At 48.1% G+C, this 22,434-nt stretch overlaps 2 protein-coding genes across 3 annotated transcripts in view; one reads left to right on the forward strand and one right to left on the reverse strand.

Moving 5' to 3' along the window:
• CUNH10orf67 (chromosome unknown C10orf67 homolog) overlaps positions 1–7,398 on the forward strand; it is a 67,995-nt gene extending 60,597 nt beyond the window's left edge. Inside the window, exon 20 of one of the 2 annotated variants that reach the window (XM_044424861.1) lies at positions 7,026–7,161. In XM_044424861.1, the coding sequence (XP_044280796.1) occupies positions 7,026–7,093 (68 nt within the window). In that variant the 3' untranslated portion in view covers positions 7,094–7,161. Of the gene's footprint in view, positions 1–7,025 lie in introns of both variants that reach the window. The other variant, XM_044424862.1, reaches the window with a different exon arrangement.
• A 13,352-nt stretch (positions 7,399–20,750) lies between these two features.
• The window catches only part of PTF1A (pancreas associated transcription factor 1a), a 1,881-nt gene continuing 197 nt past the window's right edge, over positions 20,751–22,434 (reverse strand). The window contains exons 2-3 of the mRNA XM_044425025.1: positions 22,024–22,358; positions 20,751–20,953 (exon numbers count right to left, since the gene is read on the reverse strand). Of these exons, the coding sequence (XP_044280960.1) occupies positions 20,751–20,953; positions 22,024–22,358 (538 nt within the window). The remainder of the gene's footprint in view (positions 20,954–22,023; positions 22,359–22,434) is intronic.

A 22,434-nucleotide genomic window follows, 5' to 3' on the forward strand; every position in this document is an offset into this window, starting at 1 on the left:
TTAATGCTGAGGATGAACTTAAAAACAGCCAGGTAGGGACTGAAGACTCAGTGGGCACAAAATGTGGACTGACCATCTGCAAGGGCAGAGCGAGGCAACGGAGGATAGTGAAGGAAGGGATGTCTGTTGGGTGGACTCCTCAATAGGAGCCCTCCAGACTGTAGCATTTTGCTCTAGATCCACTCATTCTTCCGTTAGGATCTAGTTAAATAAACAGAATAGCTAGCACCCTTTGATTCTGTATCTTTGGTCTTTAACATGCATTATAATTGCTAGTCCACACATATGTGGTAAATTATCCAGGGTGCAATCTTATGCTCATCTAGTCCGTTAAAAGGCCTACTGGCTGGGTACTGCTTGCAGTTGTAGGACTTCTGTGTTGACGTCCATAGGATTAGACCCATAATGGAAGTTCTTCCCTGAGTGTTTTGCTAGAGCGTGATCCCCTAGTAGCTGCTGTCCTTAATGCAGTCTCCTATGGCCTTTATTCCTCAAAGGTGAGTATCAAGCAAGCTATTTGTACCAGCAAATTGGAATATGACTTTATATGTAACCTTTGTTATATGTCAAATTAAGTGCGTCAGTATTTGCCAAAGTTTTCTTGAGTCTTTAAAAAACAGCCAAAATACACTGGGAGGTTGGATTTCTTTTGTATTCTCTTCAACACTGTAACTGTTACCTGGTTTTCTTTTGTTTATGAAGTCAAACATCATGTAATTGGTAGAGATTGTCATGATAGCAGCTAAACTTCCAAAGGACATTTCAGTCCTGACATGGTAGCATCATCAAGAGTGAAGGATTTATGGAGCTTTGGTTTCTGATTTTTCTTTCTTAAAAGTCCTTACTTATTCTGTAAACTGGTCTCTTTCTCCAGCAAAAGGCACTGGAATGTCATATCCCAGAGCTGCAGTGACAGTATCTTATTGAAACATTATAGTGATAGCTTTATCAGCAGTGTGTGACACAGGGTGGCACCAGGCCGCAACAAGTGCCTTTGTCATAGGTGTCTACAAACAGTTCAGATACATTGTTTGCTTGTTCTTGAAAGAATGCCGATGTCCCATGAGCTCTCTCATCTGCTTCATCCTTGGCTTTAACTTTTTATATTTTCCCAGTGGTTTGAAATTTGCTAGGGGCTAAAATCCAGGGTGAATGGCAAAACTCACATGTAACATTACTAGTGACTCTTTAAATGGAATTTTTCATTCAAACTTTGACATTAAACTAGAAAGGCCCTTTTGGCTGTGACTATACAAGCATAATAAATTGTGTATGTTTGCGATACTGAATGAATCTTGCCCATATGCTGCGCTGCAAGGCTACATGAATGAAGCATTTACCAAATCAGGCCCACCACATTAAACAGAAAAACAATCTTTATTCATGGTAACTTATCAGTTTCAATTAATCAACCCTAACAATGGAAATTCTGATGTGTTCAAGCAACTTGAAAGCAATAGGTCATCTCCAGGGCAGCCATGTTGTGTCTTTGTGCCTATGGCTTCAAACAAAGCAACATCTCCCATAAATGTCCATATACAATTCCATATTGCCTGCACAGCTGCTTTTAAACATCTAAGCACACCTCTGTCTCTAACGCGCCCGCTCTGCAGATCTATCTAAGTACAGTGTTTGCTTGGGGTTTTGCTGTTTCCAGATGTAATTGTTTTCTAGTATTTTTGGAGCTCTGTTAAGTTCAAACAAAGGAAAAGACATTTCCATTGGATGACCATCCTTTCAGTTTCTCTGCTGCTATGTGAATAAGCATTGTGCAAACCATTCCAATGGTATTGAAAGGGGGTAACCATTGGTTTGATTTGGTTACACGGTTTCGTAAAGCGCTCCCTCCCACTGCCTTAGGGTCTGTGAAAGGTCCGTGACCTGTTTAGAACTGCCAAGTGAAATGTCATGTCGCCCCTCCCAAATGGGAGTATCTGCATTCATTTGATCAGTATAAAAAATGATTGGGGATGGCGAGATCAGTGCTTTTGAATTGCAATTTATAGCAGTTTACAAAAATGCACATTGTTGGAAAAGAAAACATGGAAGTGTTTCTTTCTAAATTGCATTACCTGTGAAATGTCATTAGTCTTTTTAGGATATTTGCATCCAATTTTTACTATGAAACTCAAGAGAGGCTTGAAGTGAAGAAACTGGCTTTTTTCATTGTGTTAACATTTACTCCCCTTTTGTTCTTCACTGTTTAATTTTGACGTTCAAAGATTTCAGAGCTGAACTGCCATGATTCTTCTTTGTAAATTTCATGTTTTATTACTCCTGTCTTGATAACAACTACATATGTAACCAAAGCAACAGGATTACTATATTTTCCAGTGTTTAAATGCATTTATTTCCCTGTGTTATCACATATATTTCTGCAGCTGCTAATTTCTTACAAGTGCAACTTTGATATTTTTCCATTCCTTTTCCACCTTCCTCCCCCACAATATTTGCTGTGAAGGACTCTTCAGGATGTTTTAGCTATGCATAAAAATAATTCATTGTATTCTGCTGAATAATACTTCATTTGTAAATGAAGCATTGTAAAGTGAAATAGTTTGGAATATTATATTAGGATTCATATGTCACGGGTGTAAAATATTTATTCTCTGTTTATAAAATAAAAGTGCTGTATATAATTTACATAGATAATGCAACCTCATGGGTATACTATCAAATGATATGTATTATTTTACTGAAAAGGCTGGCATTACAGATGTGCAAGAACCAGCCAATTCCAAATGGGTTAGCAAGTGCCTTCCAGTGCAAGTCTGGCTACCTTCTGCCCTTTCTTCGCTGAAGAAAGAGATGCTTGCTCATCCCACCTCCCAATGGAGAATGAAGGTGGTTATTTATTAGGATTCTCTCAGAGATGCCGTGGGCACCTGCTTCCTAAACACAGGAAGGTTCATAGGAGAACAGCAGTATTTCACTAACTGCTGCACGGGTGACGTCACTCAATTAACTGCTAATGCCTCAAGACATCACTTTCCACACAAGCAGCAACATGTGAGTGAACAATAAGAGCTTTGCACAGCAGCTGGAATAGAATCTAACATGTAAATTAACATGGCACGTGAAAGGAGATCATCAGACCCTTTTCTCTGGTGCCTCCCCTCTGCCTGAGAATTTTCAGCTGGAACCACAATAGAGTTACCACCTATTTTTTCTTGACAGAAGTTTCTGTGCTTTGAACAGCTGCATCTGGCAGAAGTTCAACAACTGTAACATCTTTCCCAGCATGGAGGTGCTTTGACAGGAAAAGGCTGCACCTGCAGTACTTCTGTCTTTATGCAGCTCTTAATGCCACAGAGACTCTGTCAGGAAATGATGACCACCCTAATTTCACTGTATAATAAATAAGATTATATGTGTCCATTGAAACTCTGTCTCCTACAGAAGCACCTCCTTTGTATGCCTGTTGTATCAGGTGAAAAAGCCCTCACTTGCACCTAAACACAACCTAAATATATTGCTTGTACGCCAAGCCCTGTGATTTAAAGAGAAATTGTATTCATAAGTATTTGGACTCAGGTTGGCAGCTGGCACCATTGTAAAGCAATCCCATAAATCTACTCAGATATAAACCTATTGGACTTTAGTAGAACTTATTCCCATATAAGTGTTTATAGGATTGCAGCCTGTGTGTCTATCTAACTCTAAACATCTTCTCTGAATTATAACTAATGCATGCACACTGTCAGATGCTTAGGAATAAGTAATACTTAGCATCTGTATGATGCTTTGAAGTGTTCGAAACCTTTCACAGGAGTTACATAGTTGTCATCCTTAGAATAAGCCAATATTATTATCCCACATATTTCAGATTGAGGAGGGGAGAGTGAGACTGGGAGACAGTGGTTTGCCAAAGGTTATGTAGTGAAGTAATGGCAGAGATGAGATTTAAATTAGGGAGCTGCTGCATCATAGCTCATTGTGCAATGTAATATTGTATCTGGCCAATTAGAATTAACCCACTGAGTTCAGTGGGGAGTCTTCCTAGGTAAGTTTGTATAGCATCATAGCCACCAGCTTTCAAAGTACCCCCAGGCATCAATCAGCTTTATTCCCAAGCAAATAATTTTACTGTTACTGTATAATTTTACTGTTAGTGTTTTATTGTTTTAATTCTATGTTGTAAGCCATCCCGAGATGCCAAGGTATGAGGGGACGGCATATAAAAGTTTTAAATAAATGCATGCACTTCTGCCTCCTTATGGATTGCAGGAACACCCCTTCATGCAGGGACACTTTTACCACTCCCTGGACACACCCAGTCATTTCCTTTTCAGCTAGCATGTATTAGCCAGGCAGGGCAAGGACTGAAAGAGAACATGATCAGATGCATTTCTGCAAGCATCTTGTCCATGTTATTAGGCTGCAGCAACTGAAACTTATTCCACAAAAATGGGCACATGGTGATGTAAGTCACCGCAGCTGGATCTGTGCTAACAGCAGCATCATATTTTGTGTAGAGATGCCCACAAATAGTAATGCAAAAAGGTCACAGGGTGACCTTGAGAGAACCAGGGTCCCATTTGCTGGCGAAAGCACTAACAGCCTGCAGGGCACCCAAAAGGAACCCAGTGGATGGCTGTTTGAGCATGCAATGGAGGCAGCAAAGTATACCTACTAAACAGGGCTCATGGAAGCTGTAGCCAAAATATTTGGAAGAATGCAAGTTGCTCAGTTCTGGCTAGCAACAAATCTCAAAGGTTTCAGAGAGGAGTTTTTCCTCAGTCCTTGGCAATGCCAAGGATACATCTCAGGGAGGTTTGTATGCATGCAAAGCATGAGCTTTGCCCCAGAGCTGAGGGCCCTCAGAATCAGTCCACCGGTACATTTGGCATTGTTGCACCGTGCTTTAAAAAGTGGCCAAACATTAGCAAATTGCTAGTGAATGCTGATGTGGAGTTAGTTGTTTCTGGCAGGGCACCTTTACTTTTAATGGTTGAATGACAAGCAGAAATTCAATGGACTAAGCTTCCCCCAAATGAAGTTGATGAGAATAACTCCACCTCTGGAATTGCTGTCTGGTTTACAGCTGTTAAAAGCACAAAACCTTACTAGGAAAGAGGTGAGTAAGATTCGCAGCAGTTGCTTTTGCTGCTTTCTCAGTAAGCTGGCAAGTAGTGAAGTAGAAGCACTGCCAACAGCCTTTCAAGCCTGTGGTCAGAAATGCTGTAGGAGGGAAGGCTCATGACACACGGGAGGCAAAGGGGAGCCATCATCCGTCAGTGCAAAAGCCGAGCTCACTGTGAGCTGAATTACACTGCTTATTTTATTAATTTCCATAGTACAAAAAGTGTGAAGTGCCTATAAATGTGTTCTCCAGAAAACAAAACAAACAAAAAAACATGCTTTGAGTACCACTGCTAGCCAAACAACTTCTACAATTGACAAGGGACATGAATCTTGTCCCTTAGCAAATTCATCCAATGGAAGCAACTGAGGCAGGATGGTACCAATTCCTGTTCTTCTCAATCATCTCAGCGATTTTGCATCCACTAGACAGAACAAACTAGTTTTTATTTTTAATCTGAATTTTCCTATACTTATAGTTTCAAGATTGTTTTTAACACTTTTTCCATGTTTTAATTGATTATGATTTTTATTTTTTGAACTTTTTGTGATTGTTTACAAAAACAATTCAAACCATTTAATTATTTTTAGAAAGGTGGTATAGAAATACAATCAAAACTGAATACTACTTAGTGAACAATTAGACCTACTACAACTGGTGTTTTTCCTTGTATCTCTGCAGTTCAATGGATACAGATGTATGGCCCAATCAGAGCCATATTTACTTGCAAGTAAACCTCACTAAGTTTAATGGGTCTCCCTCCCAAGCACACATAGAATTGCATCCTAGTTTATTGTCTTGAGAGTGGGTACGTGAGGGAGCGAAAGAGAAAGGGCAGCTAAATCAAATAGACAGAATAAAACACAATTAAAATCTGGGAAGTATCCCTAAAGGAAGCCAGATCCCAACTTGGCAACAGCCCTGACTAAAGAAACGAGAGTCTTGGATGGCATAGGAAGCAGGTTGTAGTGCAGAGGAGTACAGAGCATCAATTACATGCCCACTCTGGTGGTGAAGCATCTGGAGGTGGATGTCTGCAATTATCTATATAAAGGTGCTACTGCCTGTGGAAAACAAGAGAGGGTGGTGGCACCTTGCAGACTAATGGGGTGCCAGAAGCTTCTGTGGAGTGTTCTTCATCAGATGCAACATGGAATGTCACCCTTTTCTTGAATCTAATAGAGTGGATGATAGAACTCAAAATGTTTCTGCCCCAATAAATAGGACCCAGTAGAATCCTATGCATGTTTACTCAGAAGCAAGGGCACAGTGTTCAGTCTGTCTTCTACCCAGGTAAATGGTGCTATAGGATTGCAAGTGTTGTCTGCAGGATTCCTCCCTCCCTCCCTCCCTCCCTCCCTCCCTCTCTTGTTTGCCGCAACAGACTGCCATGACTTTTTAAGATGATGCACCTCAGACATGGTGAGCAGATCTCTGGCTCATGCGCCAGATTTGAACTTCAACTCCTCTCCTAGTACAAACCCTCAGAATCTCCCAAGTCCATGCCCTCCAGCAGAACCATTTGGAGCTATTATGCTGTATGCTGCTAGATCTCCCCAAATTCAATGCTGCTAGAAAGAATCTTGCACAAGTTGGGGGAGGAGAACGTCTCGATGCAAATGGCTTTTTTCCAGGTTTATTCTGAACAAAAATACCTCTCATAACTCCACCCACCAGACTGTCCACATTGCAGTCTGGCCATGTCCACTTCTGGAACGCAGATCTTGACGGGGAAAAGGTTCCCACCTCATATATGCTCAATTGATTCAAGGGATGGGTGACAAGAAGACAATATGCCAAGTGCTGCCTTTACCAGGGTCCCAAATAGTGGGGAACTGATTTTGCCCTGCAAGCCAAACCAAACTGTGGAATACATTACATCAAACCCCAAGGTGCAGCTTCAATCTGCTTATGTTTCTTTTTTACCTTTACCTTGCTTCAGAGTCTGCAGATGAAGAAGAAGTTGATGAATTGCCTCATCTGCCTTCACCCCTTCCTTCTGTACCCTGACAATGGGGTAGGAACCACGCGTAGGGAAAGAGAGAGACAAAGCAAGAATCCTCTGCAGCACCTAGTCTTCTGCTGGGCATATTCCTGTGCCGCTCCAGGGAGAGATGATAATTTCAGCAGTTCTACTGACCTCTAGAAGAAGTGCTGAACAAAATTGGTTTCAGAAGAAGTATGAGCTTTTCTGTGCAAATTTTTCAAACACTTTGAGTATAAGTGAATTTTCTTCAACACCCACTTTTCTTGTAGATGCATCAATTCCTCCTGGGGAACTAACTTCTGAGGGTTATTGTTCTTATTTAAAGTACAAGGCATTAAATAAACAGGTATGTTCATCCCTATCTCTCTGGGTTACTAGATTAAAATATGGTTAAGAGGCTGAATTCTACAGATCCCACTTTTACAAGAAATCTTGTCATCAGCAAGTTTGTCATTCTGCTACCAGATTAGATTATGATGTAGTATTTAATACAGTAAGATGACTTCAAAAGTGCCTTATTGGGAATCAGACCTTGAACACACTGCAGGTAAATTAGATGCTCTGCCACTGAACTACTGACCTTTCTCTTCTTAATACTTGGTGCAGGGGGAGGGGGTTGTCTTATACATTGCTTTGGAAAACATTGAAAATGGTAGAAACCTTTAAAATCTATTTTAAATAATAATGGCTAAGTTCAAGCATGTTATTCTCAGACAGCCTGATATCCACCAGATGTTTAGAACTACAACTGCTATGTGCCCCATCCAGCATGGAGGCCAATGCTCTGAGACTGTGGTTTGTTGGCCAAAACAGCTGGAGGGCAGCAGGTTGTCTGTCCCTTGGAACGTGCCATGCCTTGGCTTGGGGATGTCTTTCCAACTTGAAACCTGTGCAGTGATGATGATTTCATGATGATGGTTTCATTTCTATGCCACTCAATAGCTGAAGTTTACCATGCAATTCACGAAGAGTCATTAAATTGCAAAGCACAAATACTAATAATAAAGTGCCACATAAAATTTCAATATAAACAAATAAAACAATTTAAAAAGCTAAAAACATTTTTTGCAAAAATTAGATGCTTTTAAAAGGCTGTTGGCATTAAGGTCCCATCCTATGGCATTAAACACCATTAAAAGTCAAGTATTAGAAGGCCATCTTGACATTCTGAAATGGTAGGGTACCAAAAGGGCAGTAGGGTTGGCTCCTGGTGGGCCTCAATGCAGAGATCAATGCACAGTCCAGAATGCCTCAGAGTTTAGAATTTCCCCTTAACCATCTTTCTAGCTCAGCATAAAAGAGGAATTAGAGGTGTCAAATGAAATTAGAGTGTGATGCACCTGAGAAGTGGAGCCATAATCTGCTTTACATTCAGTTTCCCAGAGCGAAGGGGCCATGTTTCCATGGCAGAGCCCAAATTTTGCAGGCAGAAGATCCCAGTTTCAGTCCCCAGCATCTCCAAGTAGAAAGATCCCTGTCTGAAAGGACCCTAACTGCTGCCAGTCAGGGTCAAGAATACTGGGTTAGATGGACCCACGGTCTGGCTCATTTTATGGTGACTTCCTGTGTTCCTCCATACTGCCCAGGGGTGCAGTGGTAAAAACGGTGGTGGAGCAGTTCACCTTATGCTGGATTGCTGCAGCCTGAAGCACCGGATTCTCCATGTCTGCTCCATAATAATGAATCTAAAAACTGGTGCCACTAGGGACTATGTTTACTGCCCCACAGCCCAGGAGCACCCCCTCCCCCATGATCACCTGCCACCCTGAGAGCAGCCAGTGCAGAAACAAACTCAATTTTACTCTTGTAGTCATAGCACTGCAACGATTTGAGTCTGAAATGCAAATTGCACAGGTGGAGAGTTTTTTACACCAGCGTTGGCAAAGAATGGTGTGGTTTTAACCTGTCAGGAGGAATGCAGATGGCATTTTTAAGCATGCAGTGGGAGAGTTGGAAAATAAATACTGTTTGCTTGAAGTAAGTCACGTGGCCATCTAAAGGGGGCCCCCATAAGACTATTTAGTCCAGTGCCTTAAAATGACCCAGCTACTGAATTTGGTAGCCATCAGGCTGGACGAGGTAGTGAAATTATTAGAAGTCCCCCTGGGAAGCAGGGAGTGTTTTCCCCGTGCCCCAGCCGTACAATGGCCCGCTGCAGCCCCTACTATTCTTCAGGCTTCTGCTCTGTCTGCCACAGGCACTTCCAAAGGGTTGTTGCCCTAGAAACTTGGTTTCAATATCCTGCTATATATCAACAAGCTTGTTCTAGCAGTCCCCTGGCTGAATTACAGTTACACAGTTTGGCGCTTCTTTCAAATTTCCTCCCATCACTTGGGCCAAAGAAAGGAATTTTTTATCCTTTAGAAATGAATTGGCTTAATTAGTAAGTAGATTAATGGCAATGGCTGGTGAGTTGGTTTCCAGCAGAGTTTCACCAGAGAGGGTTAATCGGAGTCAGGGCTGGAATCTTTCCCAGAACTGGCTGCCAGCCATTTTCCACCAACCAATCAACCCCAGAAACAAACGCCTTCCTTGCAATACCTACTGGAGAAAGAGAGCTGATGAGTTTTCTTTGAGAGGCACCAGCAGCCAGCAAAGCTGCCCAAAGAAGCAGTTGATCCACTGCAGAGCCATTCAAGAGATGCCTAGACTTTGCCTAATGTTAATCCAAAGAGTTTTTCCCCCACAGAGTTCCAGGCCAAATGGGTTGCAGTCTGAGGAAAGGCTGGAGTGGTGATGGCCATGGAGTGGAATCCAGACCTCAGGGGTTTGGTGCATCAGGTCATTCTGTCTCCCTCTTCTAAAGTGAGGGCACCAGTTGCCTGTTGTAAGGACATCAAGGTGCAATGCCTGGAATAGTGCTTGCGGCTTATATATTTGCATCCAAAGATGGCAACTTCAGCAAACTAAGTGGATCCTTTTATTTGTCCCATTACCTTAACCGTAATCAAATTCAGGACCAATTCACAAATGCACGTACACCACCATCCCTCACACTGTTAATACAGGCATTTGTGCGAATGCTCTCTATTGAAAAGCATTGTGTTTGAAGTGGTGCCAAGTGATAGGAAAATGATACGATTTTGCAGTAGCTGTTCCACACATTTGCCATATCACTATGGAGTGAAGACTGTACATGTGTGAACTTGACCTTACTTCCAAACATCCCACCTCAAGCTGTTTCCTCTAGAGTTTTGAAAACTGCTCCCAAAGGATAAGATGCAAGGTAGGAATTTTTCAGGTTGATTTTTAAAATATTATTATTATTATTATTATTATTATTATTAGAATGTAAAATCATAGTATAAAAGCAAGTTACAGTCTGAAGGCAAAAGTTCAAGGGTTGTATCCAATAACTTGGGACCAAAGTTAGTCCAATGTAAATACAATTCTTTTCAGTGGATCCACTCTTTGTAGGACTAATACTGGCTATAACTCTAAGGCATAGGAAGAATGACCCTTCTGCCAGGTTGGCTGCTGACTGGCTTGGCCAAAGAAACCAATTTGTCACATTATGTTAAGATTAAGCTGTACTAAAATCAAATCATTCTGAATTTTGAAAAATTAAATGTGAAATATTATCAGAGGAAGCAGAATTTTAAAACTAAAAAATCCAAATGGTTAAACTGGATCACAAATTTGTTTTCTTTAAATATGGTACAAACAAAACAGAATAATACACAATAAGAATATGCAGCTCTTGCTCTTATTTTTTTTTACCCCATAGTGATAAAAATGCATTCATAGTTTAACTGGCAGCTGCAAAATAAATAAATAAAAGTCTTGCAAAAAAAAAAAAAAAACATCCCTGCTGAGAAATGCATATAATAGGAAAAACAGATCGCCTGGACAGCAGTGTAATTAATGCCAGAAAAGGCCAAGCTGGTTTCATAGTTCGTCTTTTGAGGATATCAAGACGAGACCTAGTGAAAAATGACGCATGCTTTAGCGCTTCAGAAAGCTGGCAACTGGCAGCGCTCCCCCCGCGCCCGCCCCGCCCGCTCTTTCTCTCTAACTTTCTGCCTCCTAACAAAGGGGTCGGCAGAACTAGCTAGGTTGTAATGAGTTCTGTGTCCCTAGCCCATTAAGGGCATCACGGAAACATATTGTATCGAAATAGTTTGGAGGAGAATACTGGGGATGAAAGAGAATGGGTGCTTTGATCAGCTCCCTGGGGTCCTGAGTGCGCAGAGACCGGCTTGCAAGGCCTTATTCAGCTCCAGCGAGACACACTTACAAGACCATTCAATGTGATTTGCATATCTGTAATTTATCACATTGGGTCCCCCGAACATTTTTTCTCTTTTTGCAAGGTAAATAAAAGTTGGATTGAATAACAAATATCAATCATCTCAGGGCGAAAGGCAGAGGAAATGGTCGGCGCAACCCAGGCTCAGGCTGAAGAAGTCTGCGACGACCCGAAAGGAAAACGCCAGTCCAGCAAAGGGAAGTTCAAAGAGCCCTTTTGACAAACAGGTTCAAGGCTAGTAAAAAGGCAGCCTTTGGCAACCGCTGCCGTTCTCCGCCGTCCTGCCGCAAACAAGCTTTCGGGAATCCACCTCGTAAAAAGAAAGCGCCTCGAGGCACGTGGGAAGAGAGAGGCTGTGTGTGCCGGGAAAGCGACACATAAAAAGTTGGTACCTTGCAGAGGGAAAAGAGCATGCTCCGGAGTCTGCACGCTCGGAGGCGTTTTCGCAGCCCTTATATTGTCCTAACTCAACTCTTCTTTCCAATTAGTAACCCGCTCTTATTAGAGACCTTTAGGGGAGCAAAAAGAAAAAACCCCGCTCTTCCCACCCCTGCTCCCCGGCCCTGGAGACATCAATAAGAAAAGGCGTTTGGGGGCTTCCTCTCCAGAGCAAGAGGCGAGTTAACAGGCGGGCATTGTTCGGGGCTTTAACCAACTTCAGTTAAACACCAAATAAGAATCTTCAACTTGACCTTGGAAAAAGGCTCCGCGCCTTCGGCTAATCTATCAAGCCACCCCCAGTGACAATGATGTATTTCCAAGTATTGTCAGATCATGAAAAGATTGATAAATTCGCCGCTGTACACCCAGACGGAGCGCGCCTCTCTTTGGAAGGAGAGCCACGCCGGCGAAAGCGCGCCTCCTCTCCTCTCCTCTCCGCGCCGCCAGGTCTGCGGAGGGGGCGGGAGCGAGGAGCCCCGGCGAGGGAGGAGAGCTCCTTAAATCAGCCCGGTCATATTTCTTGAAGGAGCACGAGAAAGCTGGGGACAATCCTTCTCATATTAAGCGCAATATTTCTTGGCTTTGGCGAGGAACAAAAGTCATAGCAAGACGCCTTTGTGACTAATTCAGTCAAAGGGCCGGCTCTGGTTCCCCCTGCAGAAAGGTCACTGTCGTTGTGTATGGTCCACCAAGGGAGGGTTTTCACAGGGAAAGCGGAGCCAGCTGTCCCTGTCATACTCTCCGCGCTGGGGGAGCACACACTGTGCATGGTTGTTAACTTCATTCTACACCTGCAAAATCTACCCATTTCCAAGACTTTTCAAGGAGTTTTTGTTTTATTTTGTTTTTTGGAAGCACTCTCCCCCCCTTGCCTCGTCTACTTTGACAACAACTATTCACGTTTTTCTTGAAAGCCTGGGAAGGAAGGGGGCCCCGCTTTCTAAGCTTCTGGTGGGTGCTCATTGAGCAACTAGCCAAAGGAGCTGCCTTCCACAAAACAAAGTCTGACAAAGTCCCAAATACTTTGCACACACGTGGAAACGGGCTGTTGCTAACGGAAGTGCCCTGTAGCCATAGCTCGGTCTGCAAGCAAGGGGCACTGGCCGGGCGACCGGTGTCTCTCCCCCTCCCCAAATGCCTCTGCTCTTGCCCCTCGGGTTTTTCCCGTTTGCAGGTGGCTTAGCCAGCGGCCCGAAAGGCACCTGTTTGTTTGCTTTTCCTTTCTCCTCCGTCTTTGTCCCTGAAAACATTTGGGAAGCTCCAGGCTGTGCTTCAGTCAGGCGCTGAAAAAGGCTCGAGCTAACCAGAAGGGATCGTTGCAACTGGAAAGTCTTTTCATAAGTCGGCCAACCAGTCACCCTCGTTCCCAAGTTGCCTCCGATGCCGCGCGTTGGCCCAAACCAAAACTGGAGCGATCGCGAGAGAGGCGAGCGGGCGAAGCTGCAGTGGGCACTTGCAGAAGTGGGCACGGAGCCGCTCCTTGGCATCTCCTCCTCCTGACCCCTCGCCCTCCCGCGGCCCAGCCAAATCCTCCCCGCCAAGAAGCCGCTGAGGCCGAAATACCGGCGTGCACCCCACGGGGCAAGAGACACCCACGGGCCTGAAGAGGAAACGGTCCCCCAGAGCCATGCCCCAGAAGGCATGGCCGGATAAGTGCCCTCCCCGGAGCTAGCAGGGGTTGCCTGCCCCAGGAGGGCTCTGAGCGGGAGAGCCCCGCCGCGGCCGCGTGACAGGCGCCGGGCGCAACAAGTTGCCTCGGAGCAGGTGCGCGGAAGAAGAGGGGGGCCCAGTCGCTGGCGCGAGCAGCGGACAAGCTGGGCGGCTCAGAGCCCCTCGCCGAGGCTCCGGGCACTGCATGGAGGTCAAGGACGAGCCAGCCTTTTCCCGGGCGTCCCTGGACAGCGAGCGAGGCGGCCCTGTGGCGTGTCGGGCACAGAACTGGCACTGAGCGCCAGAGGCACGGTTCCTGTCGAGGGGACCCGGCTCTTCTCCCTCTGGAAGCCGCTTGGGGGGCGGGTCCCGGCGCCGAGGCGATGCTCGCCCCTTTGCCGTCCCCTCGGGGTGCCCGCAGCCGCCGAGCCGCCTCTTCCCCGCGCGCGCAGGCCTCAGGCCGGCCCGCTTTCATCGGGCCCCCTCTTGGAGACCTCCATGCGCAACGAGGCAGGGCAGGCGGAGAGCCTTCCTTGGAGGTCTTTTCCCAGCCCCTCTGGCCTCCGAGGCCAAGGGGGTGGGGGCCGGGGCTGGAGCAGGGTGTCCTCCCGTGCCGGGGATCCCGTGCACGGGCCCCTTGCCGGCTCCCCTGCGCCCCGAACATTAAGGGGAGAGGCAGGACGCATGCGCGTCTCCATTCGGCAACCCTCCCCAGACGCTCGCCTTGGAGTTGGAGGAGCGTTTAGCCAAGCTGCCCGGAAAGACGCCTCGCCCTCGGGCGCCGAGCTGAAAGCGGCCGCGGAGGGCGGCCGAGCCCTCCGGGGACACCCCGGCTCATGCTGGCCGTGGACCGAGGCCGGGAGGCGGCTCGCGGGGGGGCGAGGCGCGAGGCTTTGAGGAGCCCCGAGAAGGCCCCTGCGCACCAGGCTGGCGGCGCGCTCGGCCGGCGAGGCGGCTCTCTTGTGCAGCCGCGCGCGCCTCATTCGCCGCGCCGGCCACTCGCCCCCCTCCCTCCGCCCCTTTGTTCGCCTTAAAAGTAATGCTGCGAATTAAAAGAAATGACAATGTTTTCCCCCTGCTCACAAGTCCCGGAGAAGGGCCCTTGAGCTTGGCAAAAATCAGGCGAATCATTCAGCGTGCCACCCCGCACCTGTGATCTTGGCATTGAAAACTCCGCAGACCTATTCCCTATTAAACTTAATTATTCCCCCCAGGCACACAATGGTTGAAATGGAGCAGGTTGGAGTCTGTTTATTGGTCGTAAATGTTTTTCTGAAGATCTTCTGAATCTCATTGTTAGCTCGTTGTTTGAGGCTGCCCTCTTTCTTTCAGCCTGGAGTAGCCTTGGACTTTTCAATTTTCAATCGTAACATCTGCTTAATCGTACGGATCAAAATATGGAGACACAAAACATATGTAATGGTGGATTTGTTAAATCCTGGTAATGAGTTATTAACAAGGGAAAACAATAGGCCAGGATGGTGAGAGCCTGATGGTAGCGGAGTCACTTTATGCAACGCCTGACGTTCCCCTTCTTGACAAATGGAACGAAGGTCTGAACGCCAGGTGATAGCAGGAAAATCAATGTCTTTAGAAGCCAGCACGGAGACTTTTTTTCTGTGTGAAAAATTAGGAGACATAAAATTTAATTGGCTGATCAGGGAGGGGGGAAAGTAGTGGTCTTAAGTTTAATTGCCAGTTGAAGACTCGGCAAAGGGAGACAAAAACGGGGAAAAAAGAGGAAAAGAGAAAGAAGAAAAGACTTGGGCCTGTTTGTTTGCTTGCATCCCAGCTCCCAGTGCAAGTGTATCATTGAAAATGTGTTTTATTATAACACATGCCATGCTTTACAGTTCCCATATTGTGTCAAGACAATGCTTAATGGTACATTAAAGACAAGCAAACCATGCCAACACGTCTTGGAGACATTGTAAGGGCCTCTCTCTCTCTCTGCTTGTTTTAGGCAGCTGCAGCCCAGCACCCAGAAACACAAAAAGAACAAGTTTGAAATACCAGGTGCATCCGAGAGAAACCCGACAGGGATTGATATGTTATAGCTCAGGACATGAACCTAGCAATAAAGATATCATTTCGATTGTCTGCGGCTTCCACGCCATGTAAAAAGCAAGAGGCACCCGGGCAGCTTGTTCTGCTGGCAGCAAAGCTTTTCCCTCGCCGGGTTTCCCTATCTCCCTCGGCCAAATCCGAACACCTGTTGGCCAGACCTCACATCCCGTCGTGGGAATCATTGCCTCCCAATGCTTCCAGATCTCGAAAATGCAATTTGTTGTGGAATGAGCGCGGGCCATTCCCACAGGCTTTGGGGAGGGGGAGGGGGAGAGAGGGGAGACAAGAAAGAGAGCGTGAGGGAGATTTACCAGGGACACTCAACTGGTGTTTGTTCATCCTGGCAGCTGGTCCTCGATGCCACTGCAAAAGAGACCTTAATGAAAATGGGATGAGTTCATGCCTAGCTGAGGTTTCACACCCCATATATTATAGAGGCCTTAATCCTAATATTGGCAGATTAGAAAGCCTGGGAATCCCAAGGGGGCAGGTTCTCAGTCTCCTCCGAGGGCAGCCTGTGTCCCTCTGCGCCCTGCCTTTGCTTGCAGGAGAAGCAACCCTTTTCCCATACCTTTCCTGTGCACTTTGGGGCCAAAAGAGATTGATGCCTTGAGGTTTTAATGGTCTCTCTGTGCCTGTTTTTGTCCAACGAAATGGCCTTTTCAATGGGATTTAAGGAGCATCACAAATGCTATTGGTCTCAAGGGCGAGGACAGTCTGACGAACAGAAGCTGGAAAAGTTTAGGAGGCTCTCTCTAAAGATGTCAGCAGCCTTGGGGATATTGCTCGGCTCCCCCCCCCCCCCCGTAAACATAAATCACGGTGCTGCAGGACCGCGTCTTCCCACATAGGGAAGGGGCGGGGCGCGAAGAGGCCATCCTGAGGCGAGGCCCGGAGCAGCCCGGGCTGCTGTGCTGCCCCGCAGGCAGCCCCCCACGTGAACTGGGAGCGCGGTCACCGGCGCTGCTCTTCTAATTTAGCCTCCAGTCCTTCCTTCTGCCACTTTTCTGGCCAGCCAACGTGAATGAAAGGACTTTTAAAACACGGCAAACCTGGCGCTTCCATCAACAGAGAGGTCTCTAAAACTCATTCAAAATCAGCAATGGGACTGATTTTATAGGTGGAAAAGCTGGCTCGGTTCACTTCTCTCCCCCCCCCCCCCCGCACACACTTCAAATAAATGCTCCTTACTTCCGATCAGGCAGCTTTGGGGGGGGGGATGCATAATTAATTTGAATACAAACCTACTAAGCCAAGGGGAGGGGCAGATCTATGAATATTGTTATTGTTGCTCTGGTTGGAGGGGTGGGGGGGAGAAGATTGATTTCAAAGGCCTGAATAGCTGTCAGTCATGCAAGCCCACACGCTGGTTCCTTCCAGTGCCAAGCAATATTTCCACCCCCACCCTGCTCCGTTTCTTGGGTCTTTTCTCCTGCAACTTTCATGCGTGCCTCAAATGTCTTAACTTGCAATATGGCTCGGACCTCCCCGGGGCCAGGCAGCCCAGAGATGAAAGTTCCGCTCCAAACATGCCCTCACATGCACGCCCGGTCGTTTCTTAGCGGATTTTTCATTTCATCTTCCTTTCGTTTGCTTGCTTGTTTGTAAAACTGCTGCAACTCGGCCGGAGGGATTATGAGTCGAGCCCAAGAACGTGTCAGCCTCTTTGAAGCTTGCCTTTTAAAGAGACTTGCCAAGTCAAGACAGAAGAGTGACAAGATAGAGACCCAGGTCCTTTCCCCGCGCAGCCCGGATCTTCCGCTTGATCTGCACCGCACTAAAGGATGTGACGAGGCATTGAAGGACAAAAAACACACACACAAGTGGCACGGCCGAAGAAAAGGTGCCCCTTAACAATGCGTGTAGTGTTTGAATTGTGTAGTGCCACGTAGCACGTCCAATCGAGGCGGAGGGCTCTCCCTCGCTCGCTCCACCCCCCCCCCCCCCATTCACACACGCCCGGGCGAGCGGGCCCGGCCGTTCCCGAGCTCCGATTCACGGCGGCGCTCAAGTCCGAGGACCATTTGACTTCCTAATGAGCGTAATGAGATTACATGCCTCACGGAGGCGTTTGTGCCAGGGCGACTTTCTGTGTTTAACGAGGTCCTAATACAGGGCAAAATCGAATTATAGTTGGGTCCTTTCCTCCCCCCCCGTCCCTCCCTCCCTCCCTCTGCGGATCCCGCTCTGCCCCCACGCACACGCACCCCCGGCGAGGGTCCCGCCGGGCGAGGGAGGGCGGCCGCGGAGGTGCTCTCCAGCCCGTTTTCTGCGGGGCGGGGGGGGCGGCGGGGGCGGCGCCTTCCCGCTCGGGTCGCATCGGAGCTGCCAGCCCGGCGCGGGGCGAGGCCGCCGCCTGGGAAGGATCCGTGCCAGGAGGGAGCCTTCGCTGGGCTAACTAGGTTACTGCAATTAGCCCCGCCGGCGCAGGCCAGGAGCGCGGCGCCCCCCTCCGCCCAGGACGCCCCGGAGGGGCCGCGCAATTGGCTGCCTCGCCCTCCGCGCAGGCAGGGCAGCGCCGTTCCCATCCGCCGGCAGCCGCCCCCGGCCGGGCCAGCCCAGCCCGGCGCCGCGCCGCGCCGCGCCTGGCCTGGGCATCTGGGCTCCTCCCGGGAGACCCGCCCGGGCCGCGCCGTCCCCCAAGCGGCGGGTACCACGGGAAAATCAGCACCTGCGGCCTTGGCAGCCGCGGGAGCAGAAGCGGCCGGAGCAGCCGCGGGGCAGCTCGCGGCCGCCGCCGTCCCCGCGCTCCCGCGGGAGGGCTGCGCGTGCGCGAGCTCGGGCGCGCGCGCGGGCAGGCTCGATCTGCGCCCCTCGCGCCCCCGCCCCGGCCCTGCAGGCTCGCCGCCACCCCGCGCGGGCACCTGCGGCCTCGGCGCAGCTCGGCCCTCTCCCCTCCTCCTTTTAACATTCTTCCGTTTTGGCAAATTGCGGGGCGGGGGTGGACCTAGATTTAGTCCTGCGTGAAGGAAACCCATTGACTTCAGTGGAGCTTGAGGAATTCACGCAATAAAGGGCTCACAGCCTCTTCTCCCCTGGCCTCGACCCCCTCATCCACTTCCTTTGTCCAATACCGGATTTAAGCATTTTTGTGTATCCCTGCGTGCACACACACAACGGGTGAGCTTGCATGACAGGAGGTTAGGGAAAGAGTGAGGAGACGCATCCAGGGCTATTTCCTACCAGTTGGCAATGTTCCTTATGCTGTTTGATCTGCTCTCCTCCTGCACTTTTAGGATGCGCACTTAATCTCACTATCTTCATGACAGGCTATTGAAGCAAATCAGATTTATACTCATGTTATGCAAAGGAAAGCTGAGGCTGAACGTGAATCACACAAGCAACTGCCTTATGGGTCTCTTGCAGCAGAAAGACCAGTGTCCACTCAGGAGCTCTGGCCTCATGGGCCATTTTTCCAGTCCTATGAAACAGTGACGACAAGGACAACTGCTGGTTGTGGTTGTGCTGATGCTCCTCCTGTTGGCAAGAGCACTGCCAGGAAGAGCAGCTGTAGCAGCAGTGGCAAAACAGGCTTTCAATCAATTACACTTCTAAAAATTAGGCTAAACTGATTTTTAATTGGGTGATCAACTTTAAATACAATTGCATATGCCAGAACCTTAATGAATATAACAACATCCTTTTGAAGGATATTCTGTTAGTTAATTAAGTGCTAGAAGGACGTGGCTCTTTCTTTTCCAAGTTTGGAAACATGGCACAATCTCTGTTGGAAGAACAACACTGACCTTTTAAAAATTAGCAAGTTCAAAACCCATCAGTTTTGTTGAAGATCCAGATGAGGGAATCCTTCCCCTCAAATTTGGTGGAGAGGGGAGAAAACTGGCACTCCTTGGCTGTCAACATACTGATCAAGACGGCTTGCTCTCCAGTCCTTAGATCCAGTGGGAACAAGGGATGGGATATGAACCAAGGGAGCCTTTAAGTATCCATCTGCTTAAACCTTGGGACTTACTATTAACAGTAATTACCTAATTCTTTCCTCAAGGGAATTGTCTAATATGGCCAATATAGAGAATCATAGGAGTTTCAAAGGCCATCTAGTCCAATATCCTGCTAGAGGCAGGGAAAACACAGTTTGCTTTCCTCAGATTCTGCCTGAAGACTTGAAACAAACAAAAAGCCCAGAAAACCTGGAGGTAGCAGGTTCCATCATCAGACTGGTTCTTGTCTTCAGTACATGCATCCTATGAATATTTCTCTTCTCATGTGGCCAGGAGAGTTCAAGACTGAATTTTACTAGACCACCATGTGATCCTTCAGCAAAATGAGTGAAAATGCCTGAGAGAATCATGGCTGTAACAAAGCAACATACCTGCATAAAAGAGTATTGTTGTAGAGAACTTTAGAACACAGTCTGTCATGTTTATCCAGAAGCAGGTTCGTCAGAGCTCAATGGGACTTAGTCCTAGGTAAGAGAGTGCATAGGAATACAGCCTAAAGCCTTCAACAAGAGGCCGTCCATCCTCCCCACCATCTGTACATCTCTCCAAATTCCTTCTGAAGGGGACAGTTACCAAAGAGGGCTCTGTGTAACTCAGAAAGCTCTTAAGTAGGGTTGCCACTTTTTAAACAGTCCCTGCACCTGTGCCGCCAACACCAACAGTTAAACTGGGTGCAGCTCCATCCAGAGGAGTGGCCCTCTCATCCAGAGGAGAGGAGGATTTTGCAGAGTAAGTCTGCTCAGAATCCGCTGTAGTCATGTGCAGGACACCTCCCTCTGCTAATGTGAGAGCCACATGTACCCGCTGAATCCTGCCCAAATCTTATGTAAGGACACGTTCAAAATGTGTGGAAGCCTGCATTATTTGATACAGAGGTTCACCCAGTTTATTTATTTTAAAGGGCATTTGCTTCTTCACACATTCATATATGATATGTCATCCAAATAAATTCACCTTAGATTTAATCATTTTTATTATTAATTTAATATAATTGGCATATTCAACAAATGGTAATAAATTATGTTCACATTTTCTGGGAAATTATTCCTTTTTTCAACAAATAATTTTGCTCAAAAGGTGCTGGTGGAGGAATCTCAAATTCTTGCATATTTTAAATTAGGATAAATTATATAAATTATACATTCAAAAAGGACAGTTCTATTTCCCTAGCTCTACTAAGCAATAAATAGATAAATAAAACCTTGATTGCCATTAGAATGCTCTTTTTGTATTGTAAAGTACCTTTGAAAAATATGTCTTTAAGTACAAATGTACACTATTATAAAGACTGATATTTACAGTCCAAACATTTTATGGTATTAAGTCAAACGGAGGTTCATTTTCTATGTTGCTAAGGGAGGATTTGTTGTTTAACTTCCTGGGATCTTCCGGGGTCCACACTTTGGCAGTTCTAATAATGTTTTGTTCCTTGAGTTGCTTTTCATCTGTCCAAGAGAGAGAATGTCCAGCCAGAGGAGGAAGTCCATAATCTGGGTCACTTGGAGAAGGGGATCCTGCGGGAAAGAGAGAGAGAGAGAGATACACGCTCAGTGTCCCCTCCAAGTACAGCAAGGAATCAACACGCACAAAAGGCACCCGTTTCTCTCTCCTGACTCTTGTGGCGCAGTGGCAGCAGGTGCCCCACTCACCACAGCAGGTCATGCCTGTTGCATGTAGCTCCAACTCCTAAGTCCACCCAGTCCCACGATCTGTCCATACAGTCTTAGGGAAGAATCTAATATTTGCGCCTAGAACGGTGCTTGTTCTCCACACAGACCTCGCCGGTTGCTTGGAGAAGAGCAGTATTCGGCCACCAGCAAAGAAATACATTCCTTTAGATCAGCCTTCCCCGTGACAGAATCGTTGGGCGTTGTATACAGAAGGGTTTCTTGCCTCAGACCAAGCTTGGGCTCCTATTCATACGGCTTTCTCTGTCCACACTGGGACATTTTGCATTTGCGCAGGGAGGCGGCTGTGCGACTCCCACCCCGTTCCTCGAAGTCCACCGCCTGGGACAAGCTGGACGTGAATCTGTGCGCTGGTCCCATCGCGCGCGTCTGCCGCGTCTCAGGGAGACCCTTTCCCATCTCTAGCGATCTAAAAGTGAGAGGTCTGCGAGGGGCAGGAGGGAACGCGCCTCTGAATCTGCACGATTCCCGGTGATGGCGCGCACCCGATCCTTTCCTGTCCTCGGGTGACCGCTTGCCTTTGTGCCCAAGCCCGTGTGAACGTGAGGGGTGCGCGCTCGGTGGACATCCCAGTGGGTAGCAGCTGCAGGTGAGAACACCTACCAAAAGATCGCGAGCGAGGCGGGAACGCTGTTGGCACCCGCGCGTCAGGCTGCATCCGTGCGCCTGTGGATGGGCGAGAGAAGCCCTACCTCGCTTAAGGCACCAGTGGGGACCCCGGCTGGTGGGCGCCTCTCCGAGAGGGGGAAGCTGACAGCCTCCGAGCGCAGCTGCTGAGGCAGCTCCGGGGAGCGCGCGGCGCGCGAGGGTTCGTGCGCACGCCCGGAAGACCCCGGCGTGGGGCGCAGGGCCGGGGCCGGGGCGCGGGGCTCCCCGGCGGCGCGCCCGGCACTTACGTGTGCCCCGGTGGCAGATGATGACCTTCCTGGGCTGGCAGGGGCTCTGGCTGCCGGCGCTGCGCAGGGGCAGGTCGGACTGCACCAGCTCGCTGAGGAAGTTGATGTAGCCGATGGCCAGGCGCAGCGTGTCCACCTTGGAGAGGCGCTTCTCGTAGGGCAGCGTGGGGATGTGCGAGCGCAGCCCCTCGAAGGCGTCGTTGATGGACTGCATCCGCCGCCGCTCGCGCACGTTGGCCGCCTGCCGCAGCTGCTGCAGCTCCGCCTCGGAGCGCACCCGCCGCCGCCGCCGCGCCGCCGCCGCCGCCGCCGCGGCCGCGCTCAGCGCCTTCAGGCTGCCCGCGGGCGACGCCGCCAGCGCGCAGCACTCGTAGGCGAAGCCGGGCGACGCGGGCGACGGCGGCGGCGGCG

Source organism: Varanus komodoensis, unplaced genomic scaffold (assembly GCF_004798865.1).
Source record: "Varanus komodoensis strain SLA01 unplaced genomic scaffold, ASM479886v1 scaffold15, whole genome shotgun sequence".
NCBI classification, from domain to species: Eukaryota; Metazoa; Chordata; class Lepidosauria; order Squamata; family Varanidae; genus Varanus; species Varanus komodoensis.